The 17,434-nt window shown below is 37.9% G+C and overlaps 1 protein-coding gene across 5 annotated transcripts in view; it reads right to left on the bottom strand.

Moving 5' to 3' along the window:
• Positions 1-17,434, bottom strand: part of CTTNBP2 (cortactin binding protein 2) — an 87,216-nt gene that overhangs the window by 16,306 nt on the left and 53,476 nt on the right. For all 5 annotated transcript variants that reach the window (XR_010608199.1, XR_010608208.1, XR_010608207.1 and 2 more), the window contains exons 8-16: positions 16,991-17,245; positions 13,761-13,878; positions 11,093-11,368; positions 7,812-7,907; positions 7,317-7,396; positions 6,126-6,212; positions 5,943-6,042; positions 2,144-2,296; positions 1,689-1,876 (exon numbers count right to left, since the gene is read on the bottom strand). Coding sequence is in view for 2 of the 5 variants with exons in the window: in XM_065659818.1 (XP_065515890.1) it covers positions 1,689-1,876; positions 2,144-2,296; positions 5,943-6,042; positions 6,126-6,212; positions 7,317-7,396; positions 7,812-7,907; positions 11,093-11,368; positions 13,761-13,878; positions 16,991-17,245 (1,353 nt within the window). In the remaining 3 variants the exon portion in view is untranslated. The remainder of the gene's footprint in view (positions 1-1,688; positions 1,877-2,143; positions 2,297-5,942; positions 6,043-6,125; positions 6,213-7,316; positions 7,397-7,811; positions 7,908-11,092; positions 11,369-13,760; positions 13,879-16,990; positions 17,246-17,434) is intronic.

Raw genomic sequence — 17,434 nt, forward strand, 5'->3', positions numbered from 1 at the left:
CTGTGAGACTAAGGAGTGCCTTTTAAGCCTAAATAAAACAGCCTGAAAATGACATCTGCTACCTGGTGCTGCAAGTCCTGGTAGGCAAAGCAGTTTGTCAGAATAAGTCAGAATACCACTGCTTCTGGGATTGTCTGCATTGCTGTGTTTCTTGGCTTTGTGCTCAGCTGAAGACAGTCCTTCTCTTTGATCTTGAATGATCTATGATCTAAGTTTTTCTGTCCTTTTATAAAGGGGTTTAGATCACGATATTCTCCAGAGTAGACTTGAGGATACGATCTCTCTCCTTACAAGGATGGAGGAGAATTCTGCTACATGCCATTATTGCACTGTCCTCTGGCTTATACCTCATTCCAGCACTATAGTGTATCTGCAAGATACCAGCTTCTACCACTTGTTTATAGACAACTGCAACCCTCTTCTAAGGATTCTGGAAACTATTCATACACTCAATCAGACAATCACTCATAGCAGTTCCAGCTTACTATGCCTGTAGGGACCCAAAGATTTAAAGTGCACGTGTTAAAAAAGAAACATTCTTTCACACAGAAAAAAGTACTTATAATAGCTATGCACCTGAAAAAAGTAACCTAAGTAATCTATTAAGAGTTTCATTGATATATTTCATGATTCTTTTTTTATATTCTGTATTCATGTTCTTGCTATTAAAGAGTACCTAGGTTTCTAAATTTCCTCATTGAAATGTTCAGTTACTGCACATTTCCTCTTCAGGATCTCTTCAGAACAGTAAGCTTTCATAGATGAGAACTGTGGCATAGGGTACAGGAGATGACATTCCCAAGGATAAGCAAGACACATACAGCTGAACACTCAAAAACAACAGTAGGTCTGTTGTCTCAGACTGAGACTCTTTAATACTGATAGCTTTTCCTATCCCTAGAACAATCTCCCATTTTAAGCCTGTTCAAAACTCTGCTGCCAAAATTATTTTCCTTTGCAGCTGTTTCAATTAAATTCCTCCTCCCAGCATCTAACACTGCCTGACTGTCTGCAGTAGCTGATATCACACCGGAAAGGTTTTCTTCCAATTAACTTTCAGAATTCCACAATTCTGCTTTTGCCCACATCTCTGTTTTCGTTTCGCATCCTCCATTTATTTATTCATGTTAAAAACAGACTTCCCATCTTTATTCTTGTTTGGACTTTTGTTCCAGCTTCAGCAAGCCTTTTAGCTCAAAACAACTTCCCTACTGATATATTCTTATGCCTCTTTCCTCTTTAATTTGAAAATCATAAAACCTCTTTTTGCTGTTTAAAATTTAGACAATACAGTACATAAACTATCTTATTTTAGATATATAAAATACATTTCTCAAGAAAGGAATTTTATGTTTGCTGAGCAGATTCTTGTTATCTGAACAGATTCTTACTATCATGCTCACACAGGAGATTAAAGAATTACTGAAGGATGTTTTCATACAGTGGATAAACAAGTATCCACTGTGCCATTATGTGCAGTCAACTTGAGTGTTTATGCTAATCAGCCATGGCCACACACCTTCTTTAATGAGGCCAAGCACAACATTTACACAGAATCTATCTTCCCAGAAATGAGTATTTTTTTCCTGAAACAACTTAGTTATCTGCTCAGCTTTTGACATTACCACTGTACATATTTCATAGACCTGGTGATGACCAAAATTGCTAAAACAGATTCGAGTTCTTACCTTGTTTATAACTTTTCTTCTTAAAAATCTTTGAAGCAAACCACGCATTGGTTCCCCATCCCACCTAAGTTGAACCCAACGGAAATGTTGCTGAACCAGCAGGTCAGAGCCATGAAGATGACACTTTGCAATTGTCCCCAGTAAAAAGCAGTTCTTATGAAAGTAAAAGGCACCAGAAACTCCATTTGCTAAAAAAGAACCATAAATCATTTTACTGAAATACTCAAAGCTTTAACACGATTTCACAGAAAAGCAAGAAGCAGTGACATAGCTAGAAAGAAAAAAAGCCACCATAAATTAGCCTTAAAACTTGCTATATTTGGTTAAGAACAGCTATTTGCTATAAAATTAAAACCTGAATAGATTATATTTTTCTGTTGTTCCCTGTTTGCCATGTATTATAATACAGCTGTATGGTAGTAAAAACATTTCTCCATCCCAAATTCTTTAAATACCTCTTTGAATAGTGCAAGGATTTTCCGAACTCCGATTCTCAAGAGGTGCCAGAAAATCTCCTAGTAATTCAGACAAAGAAGCTCTCTCCAAATTTTCTAAAATCACAATGGTTGTCTTGCTTACAGGAGGCTGTTTAACTGGGACCAGACAAGCTGAAATATAAAAATCCCATTAATGTCTACTTATGAAAATTGACTTTTATTTATATATACAGCTTTTACTGCTACTAATGCAACATAGGATTTTTATTTTATTTTTTGCCTTTTAACTTGTTCACAGACACAAACAGACTGCATAAGATGTTCAAAACAGGAAGCATAAAAATCAAACAATGGAAAGAATATCATACTGTACAGAAAGAATTGAAAGCTAACATTAAGATATATTCCTGAAATGGCTATCATGGGATCTTCAAAGACAGGAAGGATTTCAGCACACTGAAAATAAATATAACACAAAAGATAGCAAAGACCTCTGAAAAGATTTATTTGCTGTAAGACATCTTAAAATTTTAACATGTACTCTTTATACTATATAGTGATGAAAAGGTTCAGAATATTACACATTTGTAAGAAACTTAATCCAATAGTATCCTGGGATACACTGGGAGGAGCCTGCTGGCAGAGGGAGGTAATCCTCCCCCTCTACTCAACCCTGTAGAGGCCACATCTGGAGTATTGTGTCCTCTGGGCTCCTCAGTACAAGAAAGATAAGCAGCTACTGGAAAAGGTCCACAGAGGGACACAAGGATGTTCAGGGGTCTGGAGCATCTTTCTTATGAGAGACTATGGGAGCTGGGCCTGTTCGGTCTAGAGAAGAAAAGACGGAGAGGGGACCTTATTAATGCATATAAATATCTGAAAGGCAGGTGCCAGGAGGGTGGTGCCAGACTCTCTTCAGTGGTGCCCAGTGACAGGACAAGGAGCAATGGCCATAAATTAAAACACAAGAAGTTTCACCTCAACTTGAAGAACCTCTTTACATGGGTAGAGCAATGAACAGGTTGTCCAGGGAGGCTGTGGAGTCTCTCTCTCTCTCTGGAGACATTCAAAACCTGCTTGGATGTGTTCCTGTGTAACCTGCTGTAGGTGGCCCTGCCGTGGCAGGGGGGTTGGACTGGATGATCTCCAGAGGTCCCTTCCAGCCCTAATGATCCTGTGATTCTATGAGATTGCTTCTTTCTTTGCTACTATCCTCTCTTCAAAAATTCTCTCAATATCTTTAAGAATCACCCAAGCAATCAGAGCTAGTCTGAGGCACAAATAGCAGTGCCTGAACTTAACAGGCATAAAAATTTTTTATATATGTGTGTGTATATATATATGTATACATGCATATATGTACACATAATTTTTTCACATTTCAGGTATTTTCCTTTATTTTTCCTGATTTTGACATCTTCTTGCCTAAAGATACAGCCTTTGCAAGTCTTCCTGTAAAACTAAATCCCAGATGAATGCTTCTGTAATAAACGTATTAAACAAAACACTGGTTGTGAGTATATTGTGTCTTGCATTGTTTCAGAACTTTTTGAGGGTGGTACTAAAGATGGCCATTAAGTAAAATAATGAGTAATAAGGCAAAACTTAAGAGAAACTCACTGTAGCTGGTGACTGCTATGTATTAGCTTATTATTGCTAATTATTATTGAAGATTCCTGAATGTTACTGCCCTGTTTTACTAAGAGGATATAGCTGGATGGCAGGACGGATGGAACTATTTAGAGAGAGGAGGGTGCTCTCCTAGGAGAGAAGTTGTAGCAGAAAAATGGGGCAAAAAGCAACCAGAAAAATGAGAGACTCTACCAGCAGCACAATGCTGAAATGCAAGCACAGGCTATTAAGAGAAGTGTGTGGCTGACACAAAGTAAAGCATCCAAAAGAAGCTTTCATAAGTGGCTAGTAAACAAACCAGACTAGGAATGATTTTCTTTCCTGCAGGCCAGACACCAAAGCCTAACTGACTTCCGACTAAATGTTCTCTTCTCCTCTCCCAGCAATGTGATGGCACTGAAAATCACATGTGGAATAATCACTGACACAAGCTACGCTCCGAACTGTTACCAAGATTTCCTGGGAAAAAAAAAAAATTACCTAGACTGAGGTTATACTGGGAAGTATGCTAACAAACAGAACATAGCACTGCACACAATTGTACAAGCCCATGGGTTGGCTCTGCTTTTGCTCAAGAGCACAGATTTTGTCGAGGTTGCAACCAAGAAAGCCAATGAAAGCTCCAGATGAAAGCATAGTTGAAAAATATGCCCCACACTGCAAATGCACAGCAGGTAGAAATCAGCATTCAGTCTCACTCACTGAATTGTATTTTTTCTATTAAAAAGTTAGTAATTCTAGTTTGTTTGAATAAAACATTTGCTTATGAGATTGGTCACCCTCTTGGTATTCCTGATCTGCCCATATTGAGGAGGAAAAAGGTAGGGGCTGATTCTCTCAAAGCTCTGGCTGTCTCAAAGTTTCATCATGGCAGCACATGAGAATGCATCCAGAGGCGTTGCACTGGTACCATCAAAACTGGTTTCATTTCAAACACCTAAAGCCCAGCCTCTTTCAATACAGACAGTGAAACGTGTAAATGACAGTTCATAGAATCATACAATCATACACCAGGCTATCCCAAGCAATAATGACATTTATCCCTTTTATTTTTAAATGTGAATGACCATATTGGATAAGAAGTAAAGTTAAAATCCTAGAGCTGTAGAAGAGGCCATAGTAATAAAAAGAAAACCTCCAGATTTTTGGGTGAAAACAAGGTCTTGCTACCAAGGTTAGATTCAAACTACATTGCTAATTTTTGTCAACAAAAATCCCCCAAACTAAACACTCATTTAAAAACAAAACAAAAAAAAGAAGAAAGCTGTAAAGGGATGAAAGCAGCTACATATCTGAGAACTGCCTGCAAACAGCAAAACTGTATTTGAGCCAAATTAATTTAAACAATACCAGAGAAAAGGAAGCATATCACACAACTGACCCATGTGCCCCCATTTTTCTGCTTCTACATTTAATTTGCTCATTTTCAGTGTCATTCATCTTTGGCTACATTGTCCTTTTTTTCCCTTCTTCCCAATTATTCATCATGAATTTACACAGGTACAGCCTACTGACCACTCTGAGAATGATTTATTGTGGAGCACCCAAGTAACAGGACTTTAATCTACATATAGCTATTCACATCTATTAAGAGAAAACTCTTTATTTCAACAGAAATTCAACTTTGTCCTGTAGTAATGGTCAGAATACTCATACGCCGTAAAATTTGTCTGTTCAGGTGACAAAATTTGGCTCAGATCCACACATAAATATCCAGTAAACAAGCATATATCAAAAGCAAGTGGTCTGACTTTTAAAGAACTCCTTCACTGTTTCTTTTATTTCCAGAAAGGTAATAATTATAGCTTACCTTTTCATATCTTTTTCTTAAAAAATATAACAGCTATAGTAAGGCAACAATAGACCTTTATTTCTGATTCAGTAGATCTGAGCCACAGCACATAGCATTTAAAGGCTCACAAACAAAGGGAAAAAGAAATGAGCAAAAAATATTAAGAACTATTCATTTTACTTAAATGTCATGAACTTTTGACAGAGCTCCCTATTGGACTGTCACACTTCTACCTCAGTTTAGACTCTGATTATTCTGCATTATTCTCCAAGCACCTGGAAAACTATGGGTTAAGACATGCCACCATGCGAAAGATTTTAATGTTTTTCTTTACTTTGTACCATAAAAACTTTCCTAAAATTACCAAAATCAGTCCTGCTGAAATAACCTTACCACTGCTGATGAACAGTTCTGCAAGCTGCTCCTTAGAGAAACCAGCATCCACTTCAACTTTAACGATTTCACATGTGGATCCTGCAGCCACTTGCTTTTGCTGTGTTGAAAATTTACAGACTCGGTGAAATGGTGCAAACTCTAATTTATGAACTAATTTAATGTATATGCTTGTGTTAATACCTTCATGCAGGCTGCTATCTGATATGCTATATAGTCTTGCAAACTTCCTTCTGGACCATGGAAAATGACATTGTGATATTGTTCAACCTACAGATAGAAAATAAATTAATCTTGAAAGTTCAGGTTTGGTTTGGTTTTGTTTTTTTACCTAGATAAGACAATCAGCGTCTAACAGACAAAATTCTTTGGTTTGCACTACTGGAGTTAATAATCCTTACTATAATTAGTTCCAAAATAGGCAATATTTTCATACTACATCTTGGAAATATATTGATAAATTTAGATCCTTATTTGTGAAACTACATGAAAAGATACTTTTTCATTATAACAATCATTAAATCTTGAAACACTCATGTAGGAAGAATGACTTTTGGAATCACTGTATTAAAATAGATAAACCAGAATGATGTTAAAATCAGAGTAATTAATTTGCTGCTAACTTAAGGACTTACACTATGGACTTTATTTCCAATTCAAATGGGATCATGTTATCAATACTGCAGAATAAAAATTATTTAATCTATCTTAACTGTAAAATTATCACTAAAAAGTCAGTAACAGCATAAAATCATATCATTGTGCAATATCAGTGAAGGTAGCAGCAATCTGTGGCACGTAACTGTTCTAACAACATGAAATACTAACCAAGGACACTGCAGAAATGGCACTGATTTAAAATTAATTCTGATTTGATTAGCAATGTTAAAACAAATGAGCTATGAAAGTTAACAAATGAGCTATGAAAGTTAACTCATATTATCCAATCATCCTTACATTTTTAGGAATTAAATAAATTGTAAGAGTTACAGGAGATACATATAACTTAGTGATAAAATGCAAGTCTCAAATAATTGTTTACACGAATCTTATTCTAATTTACTTTCCCCTCAAAAAGCGAAATAAAATAATTTTAGAAAGAAGATATCTCAGAGCTTTTAATACATTTCCTTAAGCAGTTCAATTAATTAGATGGCAGCTATTTAAAGAAGAAAGTTAACACCCTCACGTGACTAAAGTTAATGGGGTAAGATTTAGGGGGAACTTTATTTTAAAATAACAGCTTTCATCCCATTCAGTTTTTAGAAGTCTTGACATTCTTTCACAGAGTAGACAACTTTTTTTAGTCAACAGTATTATAGAAGTATTTTCATGTACAAATAGTGTGCAGAGAGAGGATAGCCTAGCACTTACCAGGCGGAGGTAATTCTGAAGTGTCTGAAGATGGATCATAGATGCATAAGTCACACTATTTAGGCAGCCTTCTTGAGGTCCTTTATAAAGACACATACAAGTTACTTCTACAAATCTCTCATGTTTATGAGCATGTATGATGGATACATATGCTTTTCATGCAGTATTCTACAGTGATGTCCTAAAACTGCATGCTCTGCATATTAAAATGATTTACCTAGCAACACAGATTCATGAGTATCCATGACATAAGTAAAATGGACACTACTACACAACTGAAAAAAGGTTGTAGGGCATATATGTGCCAGCATATTTTCTAAATGTTGTAGACCTTTTCAAAGCTAGTTAAACAATTAATTGTACACAATATTTCTGAGAATCAAGAAAGAGGATGAAACACTGAAAAACAAACCCAGTAGTGAATGCTTCTCAAATTACGTATTTCATATGGAGTGTCTTGACATTCAAAACTGAAAATTATTGACTGACAATTACCAAACAAAAACACTGTGATATGCTCAGCTCTGTTGTTCTTCAAAAAGTCCCATGGTGGTTGGGAAAAAATCTGACCTGTTGACCATGAAATGTTTCCTGTTAAATAGAAAAAAAAGAGAGATATTCCTTGTATCTATATGAAGTGTCTTATACTCAAATATATTCACTTGGTTACAAAGAGTTCCATGCACTAAATCATACTATTATTTGATACGACTGAGGATAATAATGTTTTTTGCCAACTGAGACACAAGTCTAATAGTTAGCCTATCTTTATCTCTTTACATGCAAATTCAAGTAAAATAAGATTATTTGCCCAGTCTAATATGAACAGGGATTTTTTTTAGGGTGATAGGTAGAGGGGGGAGGAGGATTCAAGATGAAGCACATGAAATTTTCAGAATCCTACACAACTACTATTACTACTACCACGTTTTGGCTAACTTCTCATTATTTTAAAGATTTGTCTGTTTTACCTTGATAAGTGAAGTTAAATAAAGCACGAGTAGTTCTGTTCTACTTATGATGAGGATTTACAGTCTGAATTTACTGTACATCCTGCATGTACTGTAAAGACATAGTGTGGGCTTTGCTTTGAATTGCTTTGTTTCACCTGTAATACAGATCTCTCTTCTGGACTACGGACAAGCTAACATAGGGCCTCATGGTACCCAAGGAGATACTAAAGTGCTTAATGAATTGTATCAGACACAACCAATCCAGGAGGTTCCTCGATCGTGTGGAAGACAACTTCCTTCTGCAAGTAACAGAGGAGCCGACAAGGAGAGGTACCATGCTTGACCTCGTGCTCACCAACAAGGAAGGGCTCGTTGGAAATGTGACGCTCCAGGGCAGCCTCAGATGCAGCGATCAGGAGATGGTCGAATTTGAGATCCTCAGGACAGTGAGAAGAGTGTGCAGCAAGCTCACTGCCCTCGACTTCAAGAGAGCAGACTTTGGCCTCTTCAGGAGCCTGCTTAGTAAGGTTCCATGGGATATAGCCCTAGAGGGCAGGGGGGCCCAAGACTGTTGGTTGATATTCAAGGATCACCTGCTACAAGCTCAGGAGTATTGCATCCCAACTAGAAGGAAGTGCAGCAGGAGGGCCAGGGTGATCTCCTTGGATGGATAAGGAGCTATGAGAAAAATTCAAATGAAAAAATAGGCTTATAAAAAGTGGAAGCAAGGACAGGCGGCCTGGGAAGAGTACAGGGATGTTGTCCGGGAAGCTAGGGACCAGGTTAGGAAGGCTAAGGCCCAGTTAGAATTAAACTTGGCTAGGGATGTTAAGGATAACAGGAAGGGATTCTACAGGTACGTAGAAAATAAACAGACTAGGGACAATGTAGGCTCCTGAGGAAGCTCTCGGGAGAACTGGCTACACAAGATTTGGAGAAGGCTGAGGTTCTGAATGACTTCTTTGCCTCGGTCTTCACTGGCAAAGGCTCTGACTGCACCACCCAAGTCCTGGAAGGTAGACACAGGGACTGTGAGAATGAAGACCTTGGGCCCACTGTAAGAGAGGATCTGGTTCGAGACCATCTTAAAAATCTGAACGCACACAAGTCCATGGGACCCGATGAAATCCATCCGCGGGTCCTGAAGGAGCTGGCGAATGAAGTTGCTAAGACACTGTCCATCATATTTGAAAAATCATGGCAGTCAGGTGAACCTCCCGATGACTGGAAAAAGGGAAATATAACTCCATTTTCAAGAAGGAGAAAATGGAAGACCCAGGGAATTACAGACCAGTCAGTCTCACCTCTATGCCTGGCAAAATCTTGGAGCAGATTCTCCTGGAAGGCATGCTAAGGCACATGAAAAACAACAAGGTGCTTGGTGACAGCCAGCATGGCTTCACTAAGGGGAAATCCTGCCTGACCAATTTGGTGGCCTTCTATGATGGGGCTACAGAATTGATGGACAGGGGTAGAGCAGCTGACGTCATATACCTGGACTTGTGCAAAACGTTTGATGCTGTCCCACACGACATCCTTGTCTCTAAATTGGAGAGATATCAATTTGATGGATGGACCACTCGGTAGATAAAGAACTGGCTGGATGGCCACATGCAAAGAGTTTTGATCAATGGCTCAATGTCCGGCTGGAGACCGGTAACGAGTGGTGTCCCTCAAGGATCGGGGTTGGGACCGGTCTTGTTTAACATCTTTGTCGCTGACATGGACAGTGGGATTGAGTGCGCCCTCAGCAAGTTTGCCGATGACACCAAGCTGTGTAGTTCGGTTGATACGCTGCAGGGAAGGGATACCATCCAGAGGGACCTTGACACGCTTGTAAGGTGGGCTGATGCCAGCCTCATGAAGTTCAACCATGACAAGTGCAAGGTCCTACACCTGGGTTGGAGCAATCCCAGGCACAGCTACAGGTTTGGCAAAGAAGAGATTCAGAGCAGCCCTGTGGAGAAGGACTTGTGGGTGCTGGTCGATGAGAAAATGAACATGAGCCGGCTTCAGTGTGCGCTCGCAGCCCAGAAAGCCAACCGTATCCTGGGCTGCATCAAAAGGAGCGTGACCAGCAGGTCAAAGGAGGTGATCCTGCCCCTCTACTCTGCTCTTGTGAGACCTCACCTGGAGCATTGTGTGCAGTTCTGGTGTCCTCAACATAAAAAGGACATGGAACTGTTGGAAGAAGTCCAGAGGTGGGCCACGAGGATGATCAGGGGACTGGAGCACCTCCTGTATGAAGACAGGCTGAGGAAGTTGGGGCTGTTCAGCCTGGAGAAGAGAAGGCTGCGTGGGGACCTCAGAGCAGCCTTCCAGTATCTGAAGGGGGCCTATGAGGATGCCGGAGAGGGGCTCTTCATTAGGGACTGTAGTGACAGGTCAAGGGCTAACAGGTTAAAACTTAAACAGGGGAAGTTTAGATTGGATATAAGGAGGAAATTCTTTCCTGTTAGGGTGGTGAGGCACTGGAATAGGTTGCCCAGGGAGGTTGTGAATGCTCCATCCCTGGCAGTGTTCAAGGCCAGGTTGGACAGAGCCTTGGGTGGGATGGTTTAGTGTGAGGTGTCCCTGCCCATGGCAGGGGGGTTGGAACTAGATGATTTTAAGGTCCTTTCCAACCCTAACTATTCTATGATTCTAACTAAAAGTAAAGAATGATTTCATGCCAGCACTGTTCAAAGTTTCATAGCTAGTATTGGTATTTCTTAGTCTAAGCTTTAAACCACCCAGAAATCTAAAGATATTTTTACCTTATTTACAAGATTTCACAAATTCAAGAAACCCCCCGTTTTTTTCTTATTATACCAATATTGATACCTAGTTTGACAGATAATATACTGCTTGCACTGAGGCCAATGTTCGATTCTGCAGCACTACTGAATGACAGGTCATCTAGGCTCCTCCATCCATCAGAAGCAATTACTTGGAAATGGTTTGTCACTGCCTGACTCACTGCCTTTGAAAAATCATCCCATGATGTCTGTTTGCGGATATTTAAAGCACATATTGTGTTTTCTGTATCGAATTCTTCTGTACCACAATGGGCTGGTTCAATGCCACTGACTGAAATCCTTACAGGTACGTTAAGAGCATCTGTTGAAAAACAAAAAACCAAGAATGTAAAACTCAATTAGAAAAGAATCCTATTATTAAAGACCAACAGCATCTAATATTGCAAATAAAAGCTACAAAATAACTCCTTCTACAAAAAAGCAAATGGTAAAGAGCAGCACAGACCACCACCACAAAATCAGAGCAGTGATGACAAACAGAGGTATCCATCTTTTTTACACTACAAAAAAATCAGTATTACGCTTAAATAACAGGAAGCAAGACATAACTTAAATCTTTTATTTCCTTTTTACAGACTAATTTCTTTATTATAAATAAAGACATATGGCAGGTAGTCTTAATGATTCAGTTTATTGTGGTTGTGCACATTTTTATTATCAATGCAGAAAGGAATTTACGGGCATGGTGCACAAGTGGAAAACAGCTGAGCCAAATGTCTTTAAATAAAAAGCTAAGAGCTAAGACAGAAAATTCACTCAGAAGTGTATATTTGATTTCCTATAAGGTAAATTGACAAAATATTAAAAAAGAAAGTATAAAATTTACAAGCACATTCTAGAAAAAAAACCAGTTTTCTTAAATCTTGCTTTTTTGAAAAATGGAACGCAACTCAACAGAAGCAGCAGTCTGAATCATTTAGATGACTAAAAGTGAAATGAAACTATCTTCTAACTTTAATGCCAAAACAGTACCTTTCAGAAATTTTCCGATATTAAAAATAAGTGCATCACAAAAAGTTATCAGCTCATTATGAAATCTTGCAACATGAGTTTTGTTTTTGAGTTCAGAAGTCGAGTCTTCTGCTGATACAAACCAATGAAGCATTTCTGAGGTCAGAAAAGCTCTGATTTAAACCCACTAGCTCAAAGGCACCCTTCTGGATGTGGGACTGTGAGGAATGTATCAAAGGCTTGCCCTTCTGAGAGCTGGGTCTCAGGGAAATGAGCAATGGCTATAGGAATTACATTGACTTCTTCACAAGGAAACGGGCCCCTAGGACAGAGGAGCAGTGTACGCCTAAATTTCACTGTATAGGTCCTCTGTGGCACAGATGGCAAACTTGGCCCACCCTGCCCCATCTTTCAGATTTGTTGGAGCACATTCTCCTGTCCTACACGCATGTAATTCCTTACAATGGAAACCTTACTGGGTTGTGAGGAAGGTAGAGGATGGTACACACACAGTTACCCAAAACTCAAGTCCTGGCTTATTGAGGAGTATACACAGATAAAAGTGGCGTTTCCAAGCTTCCACAGATCAAATCTTCTTGGGTCAAAAAAGCTAATTATGGTGGCACTGATGTTAACTACAGGCTTAACAAATGAGAGAAGAGAAATTGAGTCCAAAGGCTCTGACCTGATAAAAGCAGTTGGATTCATGATAAGCCTGACCAGAGCACCAGGGTACTAAGACTGAAGAAAATAATACCAGCATCAATTTAACAGGCTGTACCTTCAAATATCAGAAATTGGCTTCAGTCTGATAAAGAAATAGACCACCTAGGAGTTTCTAATATAAAGTGAGTTGTGTTCCCCTCTACACCTACAATAAAATGGTAAGAAACCAGGTATTATAATAGCTGAAGAGGAAAAACAGAAGCAGCATGCAGAAAGCTTCCTTAATTTGTCTATAATTACTGTACTTGACTACCCACAGCCCTATATCCCATAACACAAACACAAAAAAGGCGATTAAATGTAAAGCATACAAATCTACAAAAACAATACTTTTGACTATACACAGAAAACACAAAATGTGTGGATGAACTAAGTTCTAACTCAAGAAATATAGAGGTCATCCTGCTCTGCCGGATTTTGAGAAAACTTATGGAGAAGGAAGACAATGACAGGTTCCAACAGAAGAACAATCTCCTGAAAGAAGTTACTGAAGTTGGAAAAAGGACATTGTCTGATGTTGTCCCCAAGACTTTTTTTTGAAGACTAGAACAAAGAATCCCCTCATCAGTAAAGAAGTGACAAATAAAATTCTGCTTTAAGAAGAAATCCAGATGAAACTAGACGATTGTTTTAACCTGAGCAAATTTGACAGCTAACAGCAACTAAGCATTTGGGGTTTTTTCTGCAAGAATTTGAAGAAAAAATAAGAAGGGGATAATAGCTTTGGAAAAAGTAGTTACTAATGTTAAATTCAGAAATTTTAGAGATTATGGATGCTTGCACATGTATAACATATTTTCAAATGGTTTAAAAACAAGGAAATAAGTAATTTAGTCACCTCCAACAGAATTTTATCATATGCTTTTTCATAATTTGGAGAATAGAAACTTGCCAGGTTAAGAAAACTTAATTTTTTGCCAAAAAAGTGACAACCTACCCTTTTCAAATTTCTCTTTTTTGTCCCACAAGCTCTTTACTAAAAACATTTTTATGTCATGCTGATAGCATTTACTTACTCAAGTTTTCTAGGAGATGTTTGCAATCATCAGTAGCAACATCATGTAATGTTCGATTACACTTATCTTTTCTCTCAGCCTCTAGTCCACCATGGCTGCAAAGGATTTCTAGACAGTTCTGCAAAGGTAAGAACTGTATTACTGACTTGTCCATTTGCTGCATTATAGAGTTCTACCAATACGCAGTTAGACTCCTAATTGAAATTCTTACACATGCATTTCCAAAGATGGCCAGCAGTCGGGTTTCTGAGTGTTCAGATGATGTTCCTCACAGACTTGAAAGCCAGGAGTGAAAACATTTTAAGGCAGACAGACTTGAAAGTCTCAAACCAAGATTTTGAAAAAGCAGAATGTACACAGCCAGGCTTCTACAGTCTCCAAACATCATTTGCTAAGTTGAATTGAGAAGTTCTTAACACCTGGCCACTAGTTCAGGTATTCACGTAAAGAAATAAAAGCCCAACTATGCATCGTATTTTGAACATCTTGGCCTCAATATTCAAGCGATATTAAAAGCAATTCTAAAGCTTAATGCAGATTAATTAATGAATCTGTTCAGATGGCAATCCATAAAATCAGTTTTCACTTTGTGATTCACCCAACGTGAGTTTCCATTGTGCCTGACATCTGAGTGGGATACAGCAAAAGAAAACCAATAATTTTAAAAACACTTTGCAAGCCTCTTCTTTGGCAAGTAAACCTTTTATTAAAGTCAGAGCACAAACATTTTGTGCATGCCAACAACATGATGCCCTCTTAAAATTCAAGGACTCAAAAAAAAGTCATATGCTTTACAAAAGCAAAAAGTTATTACAATTCAATAGAAACAAGCTAGTAGCAGATTAATTTAGATTGGTACAATTATACTATTACATGAAGAAAACATTAATTATATAGATCCTTCCAAACTAGGTGGGGGAGGGAGAGGGGAAAAAGAGGGAAGGGGGAAAGCACAGGACATGACCCTTTCAAAACTACATTCAATTATTGACCAGTGCTCAGAAGACACTTATTTCTAAAGATCATCCATTCAGCAACAACACAGGTGGCCTTCATGAAAGCTTTGTCATTCTCAGACATGCCTTTCAAGGACAGATATCCCTATTAAAAAGAGACACCATCAGAAATTATACTAGTTAATACTTGCTGCAGGTTTGGCTACTGTTACCTATTTTGTACCTGTCCTAACAGAAAGATTTTTGTCAGTATATCTGATACTCTAACACCTTTCACAAACATAACAAGTCACTCAAGCTATATTTCTATGTGAAGATTAAATTTTACCAGATTGCTGTTCCAGCACTTGTAAGAACTTCTCTAAAAAAACAAACAAACAAAAAAAAAAAAAAAAAAAACACCCAAACCAATTAGCTCACTTGACTTTACCAAAAGAAAACTGATTAGGAGAAAAACAAAAAAGCATTTTTTTTTTTGCCAGGTTAGTAAGTTAATTCTGTCTCTCAAATGGGTGCAATAAATGGCAAAGACAGCAGAAGGCAGAGAACTGAACTGTGAAGCTAAAAATGGGAAGTAGAGAGAGAAAAAAGAAGTAGGAGACAACAAAGAAATGAGGCTTATTTCCTTAGTAAAATGAGAAGTTCTGTTGGCTGTTGCCTATGAAATAGCAGCTAATATGGCCTAGCATAATTCATCTGCAAAGAATGGCAACTACCAATCTCAAAAGAAAAGAGTGTAAGTGCCAGCGCTGTTTATATGCAACTATCATGTAGTGTCATGAATGACATGTAATGGAGATAAAGGATTAGAAAATGGAGTGGAAGTGTTAATAGTACTTGAAGATGGCTATTAAGCTTTCTTTAGCTTCTTAATATCGCAAACCTCTCTCAAGTCAATAAATGCATTCAAATACAATTGTGGAAAGTGTGCAACATCAAAACCAGGAATCTGACTGCCAGCTATATATTGCCTTCATCGCCTAAGAGAATACCCTCAACCCCCAATGGAGATGCTATTAAACAATTGATTAGGAATGTGCTCTAAAACTCAAAATCACAAGTTATTTATTAAAAGTCTATGCAAAGACTTCTGTTGTCACAGCCTTGAGAGAGAACACCTAGCCAAAGCCTCTTTCACGCAGCAAATTAAATCTAGTTTCCAAATTCCTGAGTTTTATATTACTGCAGAAAGAATCACCATATTGCACACTATTTAGGTATTTGCAGACTATAACAATACCTGAGAAAACATCTAAATTCAGAAGAGTGGAAACTGAAATAAGATTCTGTACCTGCCTAACATACAGTGGTAATGGAACATTGGCACTGTATGTAATGCAAAATGTGGAGTAAGCAGTGGCTGGTTCCTAAAAACTGTAATTTAATAAACTGAGTCTTAAATCTGTGCCTATTTTGAATTTATCACAGTGAATGTATTCAGGAAAAAAAGCAAATATAGTGGTCACTATTTAATTTGGCATGTAATCATAAGCTGATTTTCAAAGTCTTGGACTATATTTACCAAAAAATCATTCTCTTCTGTGTTTAGTATTCTCTCTTTTCTCCCTTGGTTAAAGTTTCACAGTAAGATCTGACTGATAGCCACCACTAAAAAAAATTTTTTTTTTAAATCCTTTAAACAGTGCTGGAAATGTAAAGTTTCTGATGTCAAATCCTTCAAGTAATAATTTCCAGAAATCTTCCTGTTTATCATCAGTAAGCCATGTTACGTTATTTTCCATGTTATCATTTATCCCAATATCCAAAAAACTTATTCACTGCCTGGTAAAAAGGCTACCCAGAATAACAAATTAAACTATGTATTACTGCACAATTCTGATTCTAATCTCTTTTATTCTGCCCTCCTTCCCTCAGGGAAAACTGTTCATAGTTAAATCATCCCTAATGGTATCGGGGAACTATGTCCATCTAATATCTAGAAGTGCAGAACAACAAACTAATTGGCATTTAGGGTGGATTCACCTCACCTTAACTTTGAAAATACGAATCCAAGTAATCATGGGGTTTTTTTCTGTTATTTTCCCAAATAAATAGGCATTTAAATACTATAATTCACTTCATTTGACAGATAGCTTCTAGGATAAATTTTCCAGTGAGAAGTATCTCACTATCTCTGTTAAATTAAGTATGACAATAAACTAGATAACAAACTTAGATTTGACACATGAGTTTTAGTTCTTTAAAGATAAAAAAAGATGGACTTATCTTGCCTAAATTCTATCAGGTTACAGTAACTTGTTCAAACAGACTGACCTTAAAGCCTTTTGATGCTGCTACGTGGGCAGCAGTCCAACCCTCTTTGTCAGCATGGTTGACGAGATCTGCAGAAATAACAGGCTTTACTCTAGTGCTATAGTCGTCTTCTCTCTTGTATAACTCAAAGTAGTCTAAATTAGGCTCTGGATCAGTCAAAGAGTTCCCATTGTCTGGCTCGCTGTAGTACATAAGGAGCTTGAGACTGTCAACATTACCAGAATCCACTGCTGCGTGAATTGGGGACCAACCATCCTACAAAAGCAAAAGCAAAAAAAGCACACTCCCACCAAACACATAGAAAAATGTCTGCAGAACTTGTATTAGCAATGAATCTGAATGGAAGGCAATGTTTGGAAATTAAAAAGATAAGCAAGAGTGACATAATAATCCTTTGGGAAAAGAGAGTTGCTTGCATATATTTGGGTTGGAAGAAAAAGAGGG

This window comes from Lathamus discolor, chromosome 1 (assembly GCF_037157495.1).
Source record: "Lathamus discolor isolate bLatDis1 chromosome 1, bLatDis1.hap1, whole genome shotgun sequence".
Taxonomy (NCBI): domain Eukaryota; kingdom Metazoa; phylum Chordata; class Aves; order Psittaciformes; family Psittacidae; genus Lathamus; species Lathamus discolor.